This window comes from Lichenostomus cassidix, chromosome 2, assembly GCF_008360975.1.
Source record: "Lichenostomus cassidix isolate B80296 chromosome 2, HeHo_3.0, whole genome shotgun sequence".
NCBI classification, from domain to species: Eukaryota; Metazoa; Chordata; class Aves; order Passeriformes; family Meliphagidae; genus Lichenostomus; species Lichenostomus cassidix.
In genome coordinates this window covers 38,810,747-38,830,708 of record NC_139482.1, presented here as the reverse complement: position 1 = coordinate 38,830,708, position 19,962 = coordinate 38,810,747, and the positions used below count along the sequence as shown (strand labels likewise).

Below are 19,962 nucleotides of genomic sequence, written 5' to 3'. Positions count from 1 at the left end.
ACATCTCCAGGAAGGCTGCAAAGGTAATTAATACACTGCCTATGTTTTTCATGAGACTAAGGGTTGCAGAAGCCTCCTGAACAGGAACATAGTCCACTCTTTGTCTTTTGCAGTGTTTTCCAGTTCTTGTTCTCAAGAGCTGGAACAATTCAGCATTCCACTTATCTGCTAATATTGTTCTTCACTGACTCCCTTTGCTTTGCCTGAGATACTTGACTTTTGGTGTTCTTCTACGTGTCTGACTCACCTCTTAAAAGGGTCAGTCAAGAAAACTTCTCTTTCAACAAGTCCCTTGTTAAAACACCCCTTCCAGAGGACAATGAAAACCCTTCTGAATCTCATTAAACAAGTGTTTATAAAAACAAAAGACATGCAGCAAAACAGTGGAAACGTGACAAACACAAGTTTTTCTTTAGTACCTGCTGTTGCATTTTTCTCTCAGTAGCCGCCCAGCCATCATAAAGCACAGAATAATTTTAAGAGAAAAACACAAAGACAAAAACCTATCATAAACAAAAAGCAGTTCAAATTATTTTTTTTTTATATGCTACTATTGGGATGCCTATTTAGTCATTACTTTATTCAGTTCTCTACATCTCGGTCTAAATCTCCTTCACTTTCTTTATTTTCCTGGCCTCTTGAATCAGAACAGGCAAGTTAATGCTGTTTACTTCAAGTAAGTATTCCTGACTTGTATAGCTGGCAAGTAATTTATTTAACTGCTTACTAATAAGCAAAGAGAAGAGAATCTATCACTAAAATAATCTTAGAACCCTCCATCTGTTATAGACAGTGTGTTTCTGTTCAAACAAATGCTGGGAATGAACAATTTATTTTTCTGTTTACTTGCTAACCAAACCCTGCATATTTCATAATGATGGAAAAGCCTACAGATGAGTAACTAACCCCAGAGACTCAGAAGAACATATATTTCCAAGCTGTCTATAACTTTAGAGCCAAAGCACCAGCAAAAAACAAAAGGATCACATATCCTAAGGTGCTCTTGGTGAGGAGCAGCCAGTATTTTAAACTTCATACTAACCTGTCAGGGTAGAATACAGAAAATTTGAGGATCCTGTTGACATTTTGTTTGAGTTGGAGAATCAATCACTTAGAAAAGAGTCAATAGCACATTTAGGGTCAACACTACCTCATCTGAATAGCTCCATTATCACTTCACTTATTTAATTTTTGGGAAAAGGAATATGTGTTCAGCACCTAGCACAGTACTCCTGACCTTCTGGGTCCTTTGGCACTATCCTAAAATAAGTTACATTTAAAAAAAAAAAAATGCAGAAATTGGCACAAGTACTAATACTTTCCTTAGATGTAGTCTACCTGAAGAGACTAACAGGTAAGCTTAGACCAGCTCTTCTCATATTTTATCAGGATATTTTGAAATTGCAAACATCAAACTATTGAATTATTATAAATCAGTCTGATTTACCTGTATGGTGAAGTCAGTCCCCTCTTAGCGAGACTTTGCTCATCTCCCAGATTGGATCTGCCATTTTTTATAGACAGCAAGGGAACCCATCAACCATCTGGTGATCTTCAGCCAAAGACTAGGCAATAAGCTGGGGGTCTACCACCAATGCAGGATGTACACACAGCATATCAGAGGGAGCAGGGGATGGAAATGGAGACACACAGGTAACCCACACCACACACAGTGAGCCCAGGTGCTGGAACTGAGCTTAAATAGGCTTCTGTGCAGTGGGCAGAGAGTATGTGGGTGGGGTGGGGGCTCAGCTGAGGGTCCTCAGGGCAATCACAGCCCACAGTGCCCACAGGGTCCTGGCACACACATAAGCATATACACAGATGTGCAAAAGGCTGGTTAGTGCTGAGAGTCAATAAAACGACATCGTTGTGTCCTGGATATATGGCTTCTTGCATTAGCTTAGAGGAGATTGGCTTGGGTTATATGCTCCATAAATCAGGGAGAAAAACCCCACTTAGCTCTCTCAGCTGATTTAATTTTTTTTTCTCTGAGAAATGCAAGTGACTGTGCAAGCACACCTACAGCAACAGGCAGGTTTCTTAGACCACTGGAGCTCTTGAGCACACTGACAGCCTTATTCCTGCTGAAGGCAAGAGCAGTTTTGCAGTTCAGGACAGGCAGGGCTTGAGCAAGAAGGTCAGGAAAGGATCTGACAGCCTTCTGAAGTTGACCTCCCTAACATTCCTAGAGTTGACTGGTTGTTCAAAAAGCACCATCTTAGATAACTGTGAGTCAGCCTGGGGATATTCATAGAATCATAGAATGATTTAGGTTGGAAAAGACCTCTAAGATCATCCAGTCCAACTGTTAACGCAGCACTGCCAAATCCACAACTAAACCACGTCCCTTATGTGCCACATCCACATATTTTCTAAATATCTCCAGGAATGGTGATTCTACCACTTCCCTGGCAGCCTGTTCCTATGCTTGACAACCCTTTCCATGAAAAAAAATATTTCTACTATGCAATCCAAACCTCTGCTAGGGCAACTTGAGGCCATTTCTTACTTGTTACCTGGGAGAAGAGGCTGAGCTCCACCTTGCTGCAACCACCTGTCACATAGCTGTAAAGAGCAATAAAGTCTCCCCTGAGCCTCCTTTTCTCCAGGCTGAACATTCCCAGTTCCCTCAGATGTTCCTCACAGGACTTGTAATTCAGACCCTTCACCAGCTCTGTTGCCTTTCTCTGGCAACTCTGCCACTCCAGCCCCTCAATGCCTTTCTTGCAGTGAGGGCCCCAAAACTGAACACAGGATTTGAGGTGTGCCCTCACCAGTGCTGAGCACAGGGGGACAATCACTGCCCTGGTCCTGCTGGCCACACTATTCCTGACACAGGCCAGGATGCCATTGGCCTTCTTGGCCACCTGGGCACACCACTGGCTCATGTTCAGCTGCTGTCATCCAGCACCCCCAGGTCTTTTTCCACCAGACAGCTTTCCAGGCACTCTTTCCCAAGCCTACAGCACTGCAGGGTGGTGTTGTGGCCCAAGTGCAGGACCTGGCATTTGGCCTTGCACTATGGCCTCAGCCAAAAGCAGCTCCTACAGGCAGGGGTCAGAGATGGAGCCAAAGGAGGAAAGAAAAAAGAGCAGGAGCAATGTCCAAGACACATTCAATATCTAGTAAAATCGAGGGATTCTTAAGCTGTCTCAATTAACTTGCAATTTGTAGTGGGAAATAAGTAGTCCTAAAACACTTATGAAGAAGGTCCAAAACAAGAAGAGTGAGTCACAGCAAATAATGAGTTATCCCCAACATAATTCTCAAACTGTATGGTTCCTTCAGGGCTAAAGGCAGCAGCAACAGGGACCTCTCCCACCCTCTCTGTATCAGCAGAGATATCCATGCACTAAAGCATATATAAGCAATTTCTTTAATCCCATGTTTCCTTCCTTGCAGCAAGTGTATGGGTTTGCTGCTTAGGAAACACAGAATAATTTCCCCTGTTCACTGCTCTGCCTGAGTGAACTTCTAGTGCCTAACGGTGTAACATCACAGCTTTAAAGAGCTTCTGACCCCTTTAAAGTCTGTGCCTTTCAATAAGTCAGTGCAAACTCGAGTTCAATTCACACAGAGGAACTCAGGTGAACTTTATGAAGGAAAAACAAAGGCTGGATGAGATGCGTTTAGACTTTCTTCCTTTCCCTGCTCTGTTCCTTTGCAAGCAGAGGCCCGGTGGTGCCTTGGAAAGGAAAGCAATGACTCTGAGCAATGTGGTGTGGTGGGAGGTGTCCCTGCTCGCTGCAGGGCGTTGCACGAGATGACCTCTAAAGATCCCTTCCCAGCGCAGCCATTCCCTGGCTCCAAGGCTGCCGCCGTGCCCGCGCTCCGGGATAGCCGGGGCTTTGCTGCCACCGTGCGCTCACCGCGCTCCGCCCGACTGCCGCTCTGCTCGGCTCTGCTCGGCTCTGCCCTGCTCGGCTCTGCCCGGCTCTGCTCTGCTCTGCTCTGCTCTGCCCTGCCCTGCCCTGCCCTGCTCTGCTCTGCTCTGCTCTGCTCGGGCGACCCCAACGCGGAATGCCTGGAAAAGGGTCCCTTTCCTGAGGCGGAGAAAAAAGATCTTCCTGCAAAACTGCTCCTCGCATGGACGTGCCCTCGGCCAAACCCTAAGCTTCACCCTAAGGCTGACCGGCCAAGCCCGACTGAGGCTGATGCACATTTGGAGGGCCGCAGTGGCTGCTCTCAGTAGCGGGAGGTCCCCGGTTTTGCCCAGTTTCCGATGCTCCTCTGTGGTTTCTGATCGTTCTGCACTGGTCCCCCAGTGTCACCCATTACAGATGGACAAACAGCACTCAGGGCAGAAATAGCTGCTTTGCAAAGCAGCAAAGGTCTATTAAATTTCCTCCCATAAGATTGACAGTTGATGGTGGTTTAAAATGTTTAATATTCAAACTGCTCTGATGCAATATTTGGCCTCTGTCACAAACATCAAGAGCCTGCTAAGTCCATTTTGAGCATTTGCTAATGGTGGAAATGCCTCTGGAGCTTGTTACACTGAGTATGGCCAGAGGATCTAGCACGTACTGTTTAAACAGGGCATTTTTAAGGTTTCCTCTGGAGACCTACTGGAGCTGAGGGGGAGATATTAAAATTCTTCCCAGAAATCCAAAAGCACACCTCTTCTCAAAGGGGTCCTATAGCATCCATCATGAGGTGCAGACTGATTTCACCCAGTGCAGGAATCTGTAACATTCCAGGACAGACCAGTGTGCTGGCAAATGAACCTGGCTATCAGCCAGTAAACCCTGGCTCACCGTGTGTGACCACAATATTTCCTTTTTAAGCTGTTTCTAAAGAAGACAGTGCTGTACCAGACCAGGAACAAATAATTCAGTAGAGAAATGAGAATGTCCCAGTGGCCTGGTGATCAGGTATAAGTTCTTTCTAGGAGCCCTGAAAAATCAGTGGATTTAAATAGTAAATACAGCTAAGGTTTTCAGTAAGCATGATTATTTCAGGCAAGGTGACCCTTGGGGGTGAGATCTTTTGTGTCAGTCCATTTCCTGACAGAAAGGCACTCACATTCAAAACACAACCATCACAACCAATCATTGCCAGTCAGAGGAGGAACAAAGACTAATTAATTGAATAAAGGCTAAATTATTCGCTCCCATTATAAGCATGACATTGGCAAGAATCCCAAATGCATCCAGCAGTAACTTCACCTAGTTTGGCGGATATTGCAGTTGCCTCTAGGGGAGCATGTTCTATTATTTTCAAGGGCTTCAGCAATTGTTATTCTGAACACTCTCTTCCACACACATTTGAGCTACCTAACACAGAACAAAGGTGTCCTCTACTCTCTTTTTACCTTATATTGCTGAATTGCAAAGAGAATATCTCTGAAACAGATGAGAATAGAGAAATTACCACTCCTTGACTTCCTTGCTCTGTTAGACTCCCAGTCTTGGGAATCTGCTTTTCTTGGAACTTCTGGCTTTTTTTTTTTTTTAATTCTAAATTCATCTGAATCCTCTCTGTGTTATTGAAGAAATTCAGTGAGAGCTATTTCTATAAATTCCACCCCCACATAGGCTGCTAAGAAGGGCATGTGCTATGAATAATTTGCCTACATTAATGTGAAAAAATGCTCTGACAAAAACTGACTTGCACCCATGACAAAGGTTATTATTCTCTTTCTTTTCCAAACGGGAACAGAGGCAACCCCCTTATGTTCTGATACAAAGAGTAAAAATCAGTAACATCCCCCATTTAACACTTAAATTAAAGGTATGCTTAAGACTAATTTTTTTAAACCAAAGATTGACTTACAGGATGTAGACAGGACTCAGTTTTACCTGCTTTTGCACAGCTCTGGCCTTTACTTTCCATCCAAGAGAGAAGTCATTCTGTCCATCAATGTTTCAACAGACAAAGCTGAGACAAGTCTATCATTGGGGTGAGTTAATTGATGTAAGTATATAAATAATTTTTAATGTGTAAGCAATGGATGGCTAAAGGGCAGTGTTGGGACAAGCCTGGCTCCAGAGACTCATTTTGGTGTGTTGCTGCCAGCAGCATTTCTCTTTATCCAGTCTGGGCTGGTTGCAGACAAGGTTTTTAGATCAGAACCAGCAAAGTACAACCTCAGTTTTACTGCCCTGGCCTCCTGCACACATCAAAGGGCTTTAGGATGTTCACCAAGTGTGGAGAATTTGTCTGGTCCCAATAGAAACAATTATGGAGGTGGTTGAACTTGTTGGTTCTGCTATCCAAATGACACCAAATTTTCTACAGAGCCAAGAGTATTGTCACCATTTACTTAAGACGTTCCCTGCACATTTCTAGGTGATTAAAAAAAATTCACAATAAATATAGATAGATGATACCAAGCTGCATGTAAGTCTCTCTAGGTCAGACACCATTCTTGGAAAAACAGTCCTAAGAAAAAACCCAAGAAATTATAATGCTCCAATAGAAATAATTAAATAGCAGATAGAATTATTGGCTTTTGACATCCTTTCAGAACTTATTGTATACAAATATTTCATATCAAGCCCAATGTCAGCAATCCATCTGCCTCTTTCTGGTTTTTCCTTCCTTCCTTCCTTCCTTCCTTCCTTCCTTCCTTCCTTCCTTCCTTCCTTCCTTCCTTCCTTCCTTCCTTCCTTCCTTCCTTCCTTCCTTCCTTCCTTCCTCCATCAGACTCAAAACGTCATAAGAATTGATTCATAAATAAACTCCTAGAATACATTTTATGTCTTGTTTCAGCCCAGAGAATGCTGGATGGTATTCTGAACTCCAGGAAACAGTCCATTAGGAATGAAACAACTGACTGCTGCTTAGAGAAATAACATTTAACGCCAAAATCCTGACAATGACAAAAGAGGGAAACTACAAAATGATAACTATCACATGGATGTCCAGCTATTTAGCATCTGATCTGCTTTGTAGGACTCTAGGAGAACAACAAGACGCACATTAAAAGACATTCATCTAATTCAATTATAGTTCCTCTTTTGCATTTCTTCAGCTCTTCATGGACATAGGTCTTTTTTCAATCCTTCTTATTGCTATTTTATTTTACTTAATTTCTATCATGTTTTGTCAGAAACCTCGGGTTGCAATAGCCTATATGCTACCAGTTTGATATACTTGTATATTAGCTGTCATATTAAAATTATTGTGCCTCCTACACAGAGGTACTGACTAAGCAGTGGATATTGGCATCTTTCTTTACAGTTCAAGAACTGCAGGTATGAAATTGGCTTTCTACCAAGTTAAAATTAATCATTATTGTTACAAAATTTGGAGTGGTGTCTACTGCCCAGCAGAAACTATTGCAGATTTTGTTTGGTTTATAAAACTGCCTTCATCCTAGTTTTTTCCATTACTGTTGCTAGCTGTAGAAATCAAATGGGAGACAATAAAAAAAACCCTCCAAAAAAACCCAAAAAAACCCAAAAAAAATCCTAAATATATATTCCTAAAACTGCAATAGATATAGAATTATTATTACAAATCTACACTGATTAAACTTAAGAGCCTGTATGTTCTTGATAGAAAAATCCAGAAGGAAGAAATATTTTCACTATGGTCTTAGCTATGATAAATGCTAATTCTAGCCTCAATTTCCTATTTGTGAAAGCTAGCTAGTGAGCATGGGCCAACATTACTGCAGAATCCAAATCTTGAGGATAGTTACTCTCTCCACATCGTAAGAGACAGTGAAGTTTGACTGTATCCAGATGATGAGCAGAAGTCCTGGGAGACTTGCCCAAACTCACAGTGCTACTCAAAGGTTAAATGTCTTTTTGTTCCAGGTTAAATGTGATTTACATATTGAAAATGAAGCAAGATAAGAATATTTATCAATTAAGTTGCACAGAGACTCTGACAGAAAAAGGATGTACTCTAGGTATTTCAAGTATCATGCAAGCACATTCATCTGTTTTTGCTGCTATGGCAGAAGCTGAAGTGGTGTATTTTCACCAGCCATTGCTCAAAGACAACCAGGGAAAATCAGAGAGATTAGAATTTTTACATGCCCTCAAAAGCACTAATGATTTCCATTTTGCTGTACACTCCACTGTATCAGCTGAATTTGAAACACTGTGCTTCTCTTCAAAATATGCACTTCTATAAAGCAAGGTTTATACATTCCAAAGTTTGGGATATTGATTTAAAGTCATACTTACCTTCATGATTCAAATTGAAAAAAATATAGCCAAAGTTTAGTGTATACCTATTCCTGATTTTTATTATGATGTTTGAAAACTATGAATCCTATTTTTATTGAAAATAAAAGCTTTTGCTCAGGGCTTCTTTCAAGCTTTAACTGGCTTTAATTTGAAATCATTTAGGAACTGGAAAGACATTATTTTATAAATTTTTTATTAGTAAAAAATGTGCTGAATACCTAAGAAAAATATTTCTTCACACTGAACTAAAGTGATATGAGTAAACTAACATGAGGAATATTTTCTTTCTGCACTTGCAGAACAAGCTACAGAAGTCAAAAATGAAATGAGGTTTATAATTTTAACGAGGTTTATAATTTTAACAAAATGTTTCTGGAGACAGACAGTAATTAACCCTGAGCAGTGGCTTGACCTTTGTAAGCTTTTAGCAAACATATGCTGTTTGCATTTTTTATAACACATCTTTTTATTAGATTCCTTTAAGTAAAAGAGTTCCTGTAAATTACCATAACTCAAATTTTTGTTTCAAATGCATTTATTTTTAAAAATATCAGCTTATGTTGAAACCTAAACAATACTTGAACCAGCTGGAAAGTAGGTTGGCAGAAAAAGACCCAGTACTGATGGACCAGCTGCCTTTGCAGGAAGGAAGACCAAAAGCGTCATGGGCTGCATCAGGAAGAGCAGCAGCAGCAGCTCATAGGAAATGATCCTTCTCCCCTACCTTGCAGTGACATATCTGCAGAGCTGGGAACAGTTCTGGGCTCCTCACTACATGAGAAACATGTTCATCCTGGAATAAGTCCAGCAAAGAGCCACAAAAATGACAAAGGACATGCAGCATCTGACATGGGAGGAGAGGAAGAGAGAACTGGGACTGTTCAGCCTGGGTAAGACAAGATTCCTGTGAGTTCTTATCAACATTTATAAATACCTGATGGGGAATTGAAGAAGAGACAGACTCTTCTCAGCAGTGTCCACTGAAAGGGTAAGAGGCAATGGGCACAAATTTAAATACAGGAAATTCCATTTAAATGTGAGAAACTTCTTATAGTGAGAATGACCAAGCACTGGCACAGGTTGCCTAGAGAGGCTGTGGAGTCTCCATCCTGGGAGATACTCAAAACCCAGCAGGACATAGCTCTGGGCATGGCAACCTGCTCTAGCTGGCCCTGCTTGGAGCAGTGGGGCTGGACTAGGCAATCTCCAGAGGTGCCTTCCAGCCTCAGCCACTCTCTGATCCTGCCTGGAGCCTTTGGCTCTAAGTGTGTTGCACCACTTCAGTAGCAGGCTTCAAAATAAACACTCTACCAGCATCTGCAAGTTTTGTTTATCAGAGAGTAAGTAATTCCAGACTTATAAGTCTAAATATGAAGCTTTTTTAATCCAGACTCTGGATGCTTACCTCTGTCGATTATTGAAGAGGAAAAGAGCATTTTAAGGGAAAGCATTATTTTAATATGTTGGTCAATTTTCCCACTTAATAGTTTCACAGATCTATTTTCCTTTTATGTTTGCAGCTACCATAATAAAGCACTAATTAGCAGTAAGTAGTCCCTGATCAGCTCAGTGGGGTATGTGATAAAAAGAGATTATTCAAAAAAAGTACATAAAAATGAAAACTATATAAACGAAATTCAAATAGATTGGGGTTAAACTTGGGCTCTATTAATTTTTTTTAAAAACTGGAATTCCTACAGGGTACAGTACTACTGCATCTAGGCATATTAAAACGATCCATAATCAAAACACCTGAAATAACTACTGTCACAAAGCTTTCATGGTTTAAAGGTTACTTGCACCAGATGATTGAATTGCAGTGGGCTGAAGAGAGGAGAAATATCCTTTAATCATTTCAGTTTCTGTTTTATATTTCTCTGTGACAGTATCATCCATCTTTTCATGGCTGGCACACTACAGTCTGCACCCAGCACTCCTGGGGCCATGATCTCTGCTATCAGAGGGAAAAGGAGGCATCTCTGTCACAGCATTAATTACAGGTCTGCGGCTATGTAACAGGACTGGGTGAGTTCGGTTAGACTGTACTTCCAGTCCACAATAATGCAGCACTATCCAGCCTTCCCTTACTCCACCCAGAAGAACAACCATCTGAAAAAATACTGTCTCCAGAAGAACCTCGCTGGATTATTTCCTCCACATTCACCACCCTTCTGCTAGCCCACTCCTGGAGTCTGAATTCCTTAAATCAACTTCTTTTTGCCTATAATTTGCAGAGGATATTGTTGAATTTTATATTCTGCCTTTTATATTGCATGCAATCCAGATCCTCATTCATTGTACTGCCACTGTTAATTATCATAAGGTAAGAGGTTTGTTGGTATTTTTCCTGACAGCAAACTCTCATATTCTCTCTTGCTTGTATGCTTTCACATTTTCCCTTCAGTAATATATCATTTTACTTTCAGGCTTATTATTCATTAATCTGCTCTGGACTGCATTGTTCTGAACGAACTCAGCTTCTGAAATAGTCTTAATCATTCTCCAACTGCATTTTTCACATCAGCCTCTTTAACTTTCTATTCAGTAAAGACAGCAAATGCAAAAATTATGCTGTTCAATATCAGCATTCAGACTATTTGTGTAAATAATGAGGTTTCAGGGTACAGCTCAGCCTCATGATAACCCATTAGTAAGCTCATTCCAGAATGAAATTTACTTACAGGGCAGCTACATTTTATGTCGTTTATTTTAAATCTAGTGATTTACTTTTCCTCCACTTACACAGGTCAAAGGCTAAGATTGACAATTTCAAAAAGAACACTGGTGAAAAGTCTTATAATGAACTAACCCACCACTGGGAATATCAAACTTCACTCATATCTGCACTATCAATCAAGCCACTACTTGGCTAAGATGCTGGCCAGTGCCAGAAGGAACAGATGAAGTCCTTTACTTGCTCTTTGCAAAACTAAACTATCATCAATACGTCAGCTTTAGGTATAGTTTGTGGTTTCTGTTCTCTCAGATTTATTTCTTGAATACAATATCTTTTCCCTAAAAGAGGCCTTGTTTGACAAATTTTGCTAGTTCTACTTTTCCATCTTGGCAGAAAAACCAGATGCTTCCCAAGATACTTACTCCCTTCTCTGTAAATATTTTTCAAATATTTTATGCCATATTTGAGTATCTGCCTTACTATGCTTCTACAAAATTTCACACAAAACAGGTCATGACCTGCTAATCCTATCCCTGTGCCATATGGAATACATACAGGCCATGCTTTATGCATCCTTCACTGTTAGCTCATGGCTACATGGGAAACACAACAAATGAAAATTAATAAAGATTAAAAGAAAATGAACCAGTGTCAGAAATCTTATGAATATCTGTCTATCCTATTGTCACCTGATTATCACCTGTGTGGAAGAACGTACATAAATCTATGATACTTAAGACAACTTACCACAAGGAAAACGTCAGAATTCTATATGGAGTGGGTAACAAAGGGGAGCTCAGTCTCAAACCTTGTATCACTATGGTGTTGGTTTTGTGTGGCCTCATCTTTGGTAGTGGGAGGACCACAGAGGTGGCTTCTGTGAGAAGCTGCTAGAAGCTTCACTAGGTCCAGCACAGCCAAGCCCTGATGACTCTGAAGATGATTGACATGCTGCTGGTCAAGGCTGAACCAATTAGAGATGTTGGTTATGCCTCTGTGATAAACCTATTTAAGAAGAAATAAAAACAAAGCGGACACAGTTTTTTTTTTCTAGCCAGAGAAGAGGAGGATGTGAGAACGTGTGAGGGAAAAAACATGGAGACACCATCATCTGTGGGAAAGGAGGAGAAGGAAGAGGAGGTGCTCCAGGCACCGGAGCCAAATTTCCTCTGCAGGCCATGGTGAGGACCATGGTGAATTAATTTTTTCCTCTCCTCTGCCCAGCTGTGGCAGAGGAGAGCGAGAGAGCAGCTGTCGCGGGTGTCTGACCTTTGGCCAGTGTCAAACCATGACAACCATGCAGTTAATTCATCAAGCGTGGAGTCCCAGTCTGTTAGCCAGCCCCTCTTTTGCATAAATGCTTCCAAACAATTTCTCTGTCACGTGTAGAAAAATCTATTCCATGGCTGCTACTCTAGTCAAGAGCAAAAACTTCTTCACCACACAAAGAATAGACCTTTCATTTATTTTTATTAAAATGAGTAAAAGAAGTTCCCTCTTTCTAAAAGAATTACTGGTATAAATGGTAGGGTGAATTAAGTTCTTATGTATCAAATCAGCAACTCTCAAAGCTGAGAAAAGATTACAGTACACATCAGGGATGGTAATACACAAAATCATTGTTGGTGTCATTTTTTCACAACATTCACAACATAAGTTAAACACTTGCAAAGCACAAAGTCGCATTAGTGCCACCAAAGCCAAATGAATTTGTGAGTGCTATACGCCGTTTTTCAGTTTTCCACTCCTGAGCTGTCAATGGAACATAATTGAGATCAAACTCTGCCTCTGTTTTCTGTAAGTTTAGAGTAGGTGGCAAAATTCCATGGTAGCAGGACAGTGCAGTAAAAGCTGCTTCAATAGCTCCTGCAGCCCCCAAGAGATGTCCCGTTGCTCCTTTTGTTGAGGAAACTGCAATATTACGTGAGTGATCCTTAAAAAGTCTCTTGATTGCTTGATTCTCAGCAGCATCTCCTAAAGGTGTAGAAGTTGCATGTGCATTGACATATGTTACATCTTCAGGTTTGATCCCAGAATCTTTTATTGCTGCAGACATACACCTAAGGGAAAAAAGACAACAGAATGCTGATTTGCCCAGTGTATTTTTGTCAAATGTACAAACCAAAAGAAAAAGTATAGGTTGCTTTAAAATGTTTATCAAATGTGAACATGTGCTTTAGTAGAGGTGTAAGTGACAAGAGGTTAACTCATCTAACCAAGCTCATTAGCATCTACATTAAGTACCGGAGGAAGACAATAAAGTAGAGGTCCATTAGAAAAATCAGACTTGCTGTTAAAAGTTCCACAGCTGGGAAAAATACAAAGAAGAAGAAAAGAAGATATGACAATCAATCTCTATTAGACTACATTAATATATCAAAAACCCTTTTAATTGCAAAATTTTGAAACATTTGAGGGAGGTAACTACTGGCATTATTACAAAAATTTCAGTATCCTCTCCCCAACAAAAATATTGGGAAATTAAAGAAAAAATCTGCAGTCATCTTCCATGAGAGTTTCTTTTGCATGCTTTCCAGAGACTAGAAAATGTCAAGGACATAGCACAAATTCCTATATCTCATTTTATAATGAGACTTACTGAAAGTCACTCTCTTCTACTGACATGGTATGTTTCGTTTGACTCCTAATAGCTTGTGCACTGTGACTGCTTCTATAAAACATGCCTTTTCATGAAAACCATGGAAGAATCACAGTTCCATCCTGTGATTTTCTTGCAAATTTCCAACAGAAAGGAGGAGATGAATCAGATATCTCTCCTTGCATATAACAAAGCACCTCTGAGCAAAAGACCACTGAATCTCTTGAAATTTATGAAAAATAAGGAAATAAAAGAAAGCTCAAAAAAAAGATAGCACAGGCTTTTGGACAAATTTAAATGTCTCTGCTACAGCCTTCTACCCTCAGAAGCATCCAGTTTAGCTTAGGGTGGAGGCCACTGACACTGTCACTAGATAGTGAGCCAATATTCAGGCAAAAGAGATTACTGATAACTATGAGATACATTAATTTAGTTAAACACATTATCTGCAACGAACATATTCACTTAAGAAGATACCAGATTACTTGTGTAGGACACTCTTTATATCCACACTTCTGCATCTGGCTTTGCCTCTCCTTTCCTGCTGGTTTGTTCCAACACACATACTAGCCTCCAACAGAAGTAGTTATTAGAAGATGACAAAAAATATATTCCTCTGAATTTTTTTGATGTGGCAAATAAAATTCCTACAGAAAAGTAAGATAAGCACATACATTCCAGATTTAATCCATATACCACTGCAGTAACAAAACAGTAGCTTGAAGACAGTATTAAAATGTATTATCTCATCTCAAGGGTGGAAAAGCTCAACATTTTTGAGATACCCAGATTAACTTTGAACTCTTCCTACTGTGAATTTAATTTATATGCTACTGCAATCATAAAATACACAAAAATTCTATTACAATATATTGCCATATCATCTCAAGGGTAAACAAGTCTGAAAATATGAGATAAGACACTCCTGATTACTCATCTTACACCTAAGTCAGCAGAACAATTAAATATGAATTAAATGGCATAGATGGAAACATGGTATATTTACACTTCTAGAAAAATCTGTTAACCCAATAAAGATGCAAACACAGCTTTACAATACCATGCAGAAGCCTGATCTATTTGAGCGGTGAAATATTGAATTTTGGTACTAAATATTCACATACATTCAGAATAAAGCAAACTAAATCTCTACTAAAGATTCCAATGCCAGCAATAGTACTCAGCCTACACAATGCTCACCAACTTACACATGTAATTTAGCTGACAATTTAATTAGGTCAATGATAATGATTAGATGAGTATCATCTACTTGTGAACTGGCTTTGATGAGATAAACATTGATGAAGTTTAACCACCTCCCTAAACAGTACTAAAGTGTATTTCTGCTATGCCCCTGCACCAATGATTTTTGCTGCATCCAAATGAAGTAATAAATATTCTAACAAATTAGATCCTCTAAGTGCTCTACCGCTTTCATCACCTGAGACTTCTTGCAACAAATAACATACTTCTGCAGGGGGGTCTCTCTTCTCTATGGACAAAGGATGAAGGGGAACCTGAAAAGGTTCTATTCCACCACAAACATCTTAAAAAAGAGGTTTCCATTGATACTTATTTATGTGACCAGCTGTATGCACCAAAGGCAGAGTGTTTTCACATAGAGAAAGTTTTCATACTCTATGGAAAAAGGTTCATTTACCAAGAACTGGCCTCCACCGTCCTAAAGAGGGTGAAGAACTGAAAGAAAAGAGAATTGGCCACAATGTTACCAGAAGCTCTTTTTCAGATTTTTAAACTTTCGGAATAATAATTCAAGCTTGAACAGCCTTTCTCTATGAAAAATACACAATAACAGAAGCAAATGTATCCACTATAATTAACATAAGAAGTAGCCATTATAATCAACATAGAGCTCTTACCTGAATGCACCATCTCCCTCTGGATTAGGTGCTGTTATGTGGCAAGCATCACCAGACAGTCCATAACCTAAAACTTCTGCATAGATCCTAGCACCTCGTTGTACAGCATGTCCATATTCTTCCAAGACCAGCACAGCAGCACCCTCTCCCATTACAAACCCTTCTCTCTGCGCATCAAACGGCCGACATGCCATTTTAGGGCTTGAGTTAAAACTCGTGCTGAGGGCTCGGGCTCTTGCAAATCCAGCCAAAGACAAAGGACTAATGCAAGCCTCAGTCCCTCCAGCCAGCATGACATCAGCATCACCAGCAGCAATGAATCTGAAGGAGTCTCCAACTGCATGTGCACCTGTGGTACAAGCGGTTGACACAGCGTGATTCGGCCCTTTCAGTTGGTATTTAATGCTGATATGGCCTGCTGCCATATTGACTAAAATCTTTGGGACAAAAAACGGGCTGACCTTATTGTAACCCTTTGTTTTAAATAAGGCAGCTGTGTCAGAAATTTCTTCCAGTGGAACCATTCCCATCCCAACTGCCACACCAGCAGCTAAGCGATCCTGTTCAGACTGGGGAGACCAGCCGGAGTCCTTCATTGCGAGCTCTGCCGCACCGATGGCCATCACAGTGGCAGAACTCATGGATTTGATCTCTGACTTCGACACAAAGCTTTCTTCACTGAACTCACCTTCCTTGTTGCCCCTTGGCACACATGCAGCCACTCTGCATGGGATGCCTGCATATTCTTCCCCATCTAGAGATGTAATCCCACTGCCTCCTTCCAGAAGGTGCTTCCATACAAACTGAGTCCCCACACCAAGAGGGGACACTAAGCCAATGCCTGTAACAACTACTTTCCTTCGACATGCAGGCAGTGACTTACTGAAAGCCCTTCTGTGGTTTTGTAAATGTAGATTTAAATTCAGACTCCGGAGATGCAGATTTGCAATCTTTAACAGATCCTGTGAGCACTGTGAGAACATGGTGGCAATTATCAAGCACATTCCTGTAATTGGAGAGGGTGGAGGGGGTGGGGAAAGACACAAACACAACAGTAAAGCAGCCAGTGTGGAAAACATTCCAAGAACATTAAAGTAACAACCCACTTTTTACATGACAGCCTATTTTCAACCCTGAAGAAAGGGATATAGTTTCTGTGTCTGTAATGAGGAATAGTATGAGTTATGTAAATAATGGCACAGAAACACATTCACTTTGGGAATGCCTCTAGTGAGCTCTTCTAGCTTAAGTTGCTGATGAGTATGACTGCACCACTGTGGACTGTGACGCACTCTCTGGTTTTGGTGCAAAATTTCCCCTGGAGTTCTAACCACCAGCTGGCTGGAGGTAGAAAGAATAAGCATTAACAGCTTCATTCTTCTAAGGGGAAAAGTGGGTGCTCACCTGAAAGTGTATGTCCTACCACTACTGCATTGACAGTGTTGTCATGTAAACCTTCTCGTCAGACAGAATGGTCTAGAAACCTGAAACAGGAGTCAATAAACTCATCCTGGTCCTGCTAGCAATGTAAGTACACATCTTGGACAAGAATCCTTATCTTTCCACCTCCACCTACCCTTTATCAGCCTTGGGTTATTACACTGTCAGGGGACAGTATCTCAAGTGGCTTGAGCAACATGTCCCACAGCACCAGCTCTGTTGAAGGCAACACCACCAGACCCCACACAACCAGAGGCACATCAAGTGATGTCAGGAGGCCTCTGCTGAGTGTAAGTACTTGAGGCAGGACCGGAAGACCACGCACTGATGCTGCTGTACTGTGCCGTAGTCCCTTTCCCTTGCCTTGCCTTGGCCACCACCAGGTCCAGAGCTGCTCCAGTTCCACACATCTGACAGGCTGCAGTACAGCCCTGCCAACACCTACAGCAGAGGCTTCCACAGGTCACCTGCTTTTTGCCTTGCACAAAGGGCAGCTTGGCATCCCCAGCTCTTTGGTCAAATACAGGGAGCTGTATGAAGACCACAAGGGGCCACTGGGCTAATGCACTCCTGCTAAAATACCCAGACCTGTGCCAGCACAAGTGCACAGCAGTGTTATTAAAAATGTCATGGAACCATGCAAAGGCCTGGCTTGGAAAGGACCTTAAAGATCATCTCATTTCATCAACACCTGCCATGGGCAGGGACACCTTTCACTAGACCAGGCTGCAGAGAGCTGCATCCAGCCTGGACAAGAACACTTCCTGGGATGGGGAATAAAAAAAACCCCAAAAACAAAAAAACACATATATTTTATGTAATTATTAAAATTAATTGTAATAAAAATATTTTTAAAGAAGCCTGTTTTAAATCCTGACCCAAATTTGCCATTTCATTTTTTAAGCCATTTAGCCTGAACTTTATAAAGAGGCAGTGTGTGTGTGTATAGATGTATATAATATATATACGTAATATTATGTATTACATAATGTATGCTACACATATAAGTATATAGTATTAGTCTATATAGAACATAGAATATAGAATATAAAACAGACCCCTGCAGTCATATTATATGCATACTTAGACAGTATAATGTATGACCGATTATACACGTTTTATAGATTCACTAGATGATGTATATATTGTATAGCATATGTGTATTATAACGTACTATACATATATTATACATACGTATAATAATGTACAGTATAACATATTTTGTGTGTGTATATGTGTATCAATATACACATATAATATGACTGCAGAGCTCTGTGAAAGGCAGCTCGCCCCGCAGCCCATCTGCTGAGATGCCATCACCCGGTGCCGAGCCGTCCTGCCGAGCCAACACCGCCCGATACCTGCTGTGCGGGAAAACCAGGCGCGCGGTAACTTCCCCCCGGAACAAGAGCTACAGAACGCCCCCGGGTGTTTAAAGGGCAACGGCTACTTTTAATGTTTACACCAGAAGTCAAACCCGGGAGCCACACGACAGCCCAGCGCCGCCACTGCCGACCCACCGCGCTCCGCTCGGGGCAGCATCGCCCGCCGGCCCGTGCTAAAAACCCCCGCCCCAGCCCTCAGCCGTACCTCCGCCGGCCGCGCTCCCCCCGCTCTGCGATGGTTCGCTCTGCCTCCCTCGCCCGTTCCGCTGGCGCGAGGCCGCACCACTCTGCAGGCGCGGGGGGAAGGAAGGAAGGAAGGAGGTGCGGCCCAGCGGCGCTTCCTCCCGCCTGACTCCGCCCCGCAGGCCGGTGTAGGCGGGCGGGGAGCGTGGCCGTGTAAAGAGCTCAGAGACCTGGAAAAGGCGGTGAAATAATTTCCTTCCCGAGCCACGTGTTTCAATCACGCAAAGGAAAAGTACAAAAAAAACCCCTTAAAACATTCAATCAAACACCCCGGTGGGGTAACAGGCAAGACCTCATGGCTCTCCACTAGCCCCGGCCAGGACGGTGTAGTGAGGTGGGGGTCAGTCTCTCCTCCCAAGTGAGGAGTGGCAGGACACGAGGAAACAGCCTCAAGTTGTGCCAGAGGACGTTTAGATTAGGCATTAGGAATCATTTGTGCACTGAAAGCATTGTCAAGCGTTGGAACAGGCTGCCCAGGGAGGTGTTGGAGTCGCTGTCGCTGAAGGTATTTAAATGGTGGTGTAGATGTAGCACTTAGGGACACGGTTCTGTAGCGGGCTTGGCAGTGCTGGACTCCATGATCTTCAAGGTCTTTTCCAACCTCAGTGATTCCATGAAAGCGTGTTCTTCCTCATGGATGCTGACGTGCTGCAGTAGGAGCCAGAGGTAAACAAAGACTCAATGATCCCTGGCTTTATAGGAGTGTCTTATAAATATACAAAATGCCAGCAGCACCGACACACAGAGCTAACTATTTGTTGTTGCTATTTCCAGATGCAGGAACTTCAGTGGATGACCCGAATAAGACGAAGCCGCTATCTATGCCTGAGATGACATGCAGGAACAACTAAGTTAACTTAAGACAGTGCTTTCGTACTTAAAATACGTGAAGACCAAGAGCTACCGTGGCAGAGCGTAAAACGTTTGTCTAAGTCTCATCAACAGAGACATGAATTAATTACATTGTGAGTTTACTTGTTGGGTGATACCTGTATATAATTTTAGAATGCAGCAGGAAGAAAACTGAAATAAATTTACACCCACGCAGCACAATGGTATTTATTAGCTGCAATCACAGCTACTTATAAATACAAACTGTACCACAGTAACGAAGCATGTACTGCAGGAAAAAGGGGGGGAAAGCCAAAAAGGACATAAATGCAATATTTGATAAATAAAAAATAAACATTTTTGATCTTTTAAAATAAAGAGTCTGTATTTAATTTAGAAATAAAGTTCTTTGGGCATTTAATGTGTTAGTAATTTGTTGGAAGTTGGCATTTGGTTTTCTAAAATTTTCACACTGCTTGCCTATGAGCACCTCCAAAGGATTGTTTACAAATGCCATACTGATACACATATATTTACATTACATGCATAGCAATATAGTTAATCTTTAAATTTCCTAAGGCAGCCAACATTGAGAGTCACATGCCTAGATGAAAAACATAGGAAGTTAAAAGCTGAAGCAGCAACCAAGGAACATGGCATCATCTTAAACTAAAATTTTATTACTTTGGTACCAGTTCCATGATCCTGAGGGCTGAAAAAGTAACTTTTTAACTATGCTAATAGAAATAATAAATGTAAT

General features: G+C 41.4%; 1 protein-coding gene across 2 annotated transcripts; it reads right to left on the bottom strand.

Annotated features, from left to right (window-relative positions):
* Positions 1 to 12,275: 12,275 nt before the first annotated feature.
* On the bottom strand, positions 12,276 to 18,447 carry OXSM (3-oxoacyl-ACP synthase, mitochondrial). Of its 2 annotated transcripts, none has more exons than XM_085051137.1 (3): positions 18,334 to 18,447; positions 15,304 to 16,309; positions 12,276 to 12,884 (listed from the first exon to the last, which is right to left on the bottom strand). In XM_085051137.1, exons 2-3 carry the CDS (start codon positions 16,305 to 16,307, stop codon positions 12,482 to 12,484), a joined length of 1,407 nt encoding a protein of 468 aa, XP_084907263.1. In that variant the 5' UTR covers positions 16,308 to 16,309; positions 18,334 to 18,447; the 3' UTR covers positions 12,276 to 12,481. The 2 variants fall into 2 exon arrangements, with proteins under 2 accessions (XP_084907263.1, XP_084907262.1); XM_085051136.1 differs by lacking the exon at positions 18,334 to 18,447 and adding an exon at positions 18,105 to 18,252.
* Between the last annotated feature and the right edge of the window lie 1,515 nt (positions 18,448 to 19,962).

What these genes read in the sequence shown, in the direction of transcription:
- OXSM (XM_085051137.1), bottom strand. Translation starts at nt 16,307, where the DNA reads ATGTGCTTGATAATTGCCACCATGTTCTCACAGTGCTCACAGGATCTG. An exon ending in GAGGGAGATGGTGCATTCAG is followed by an intron (nt 12,885 to 15,303) that starts GTAAGAGCTCTA and finishes TTTTTCCCTTAG; the next exon opens with GTGTATGTCTGCAGCAATAA.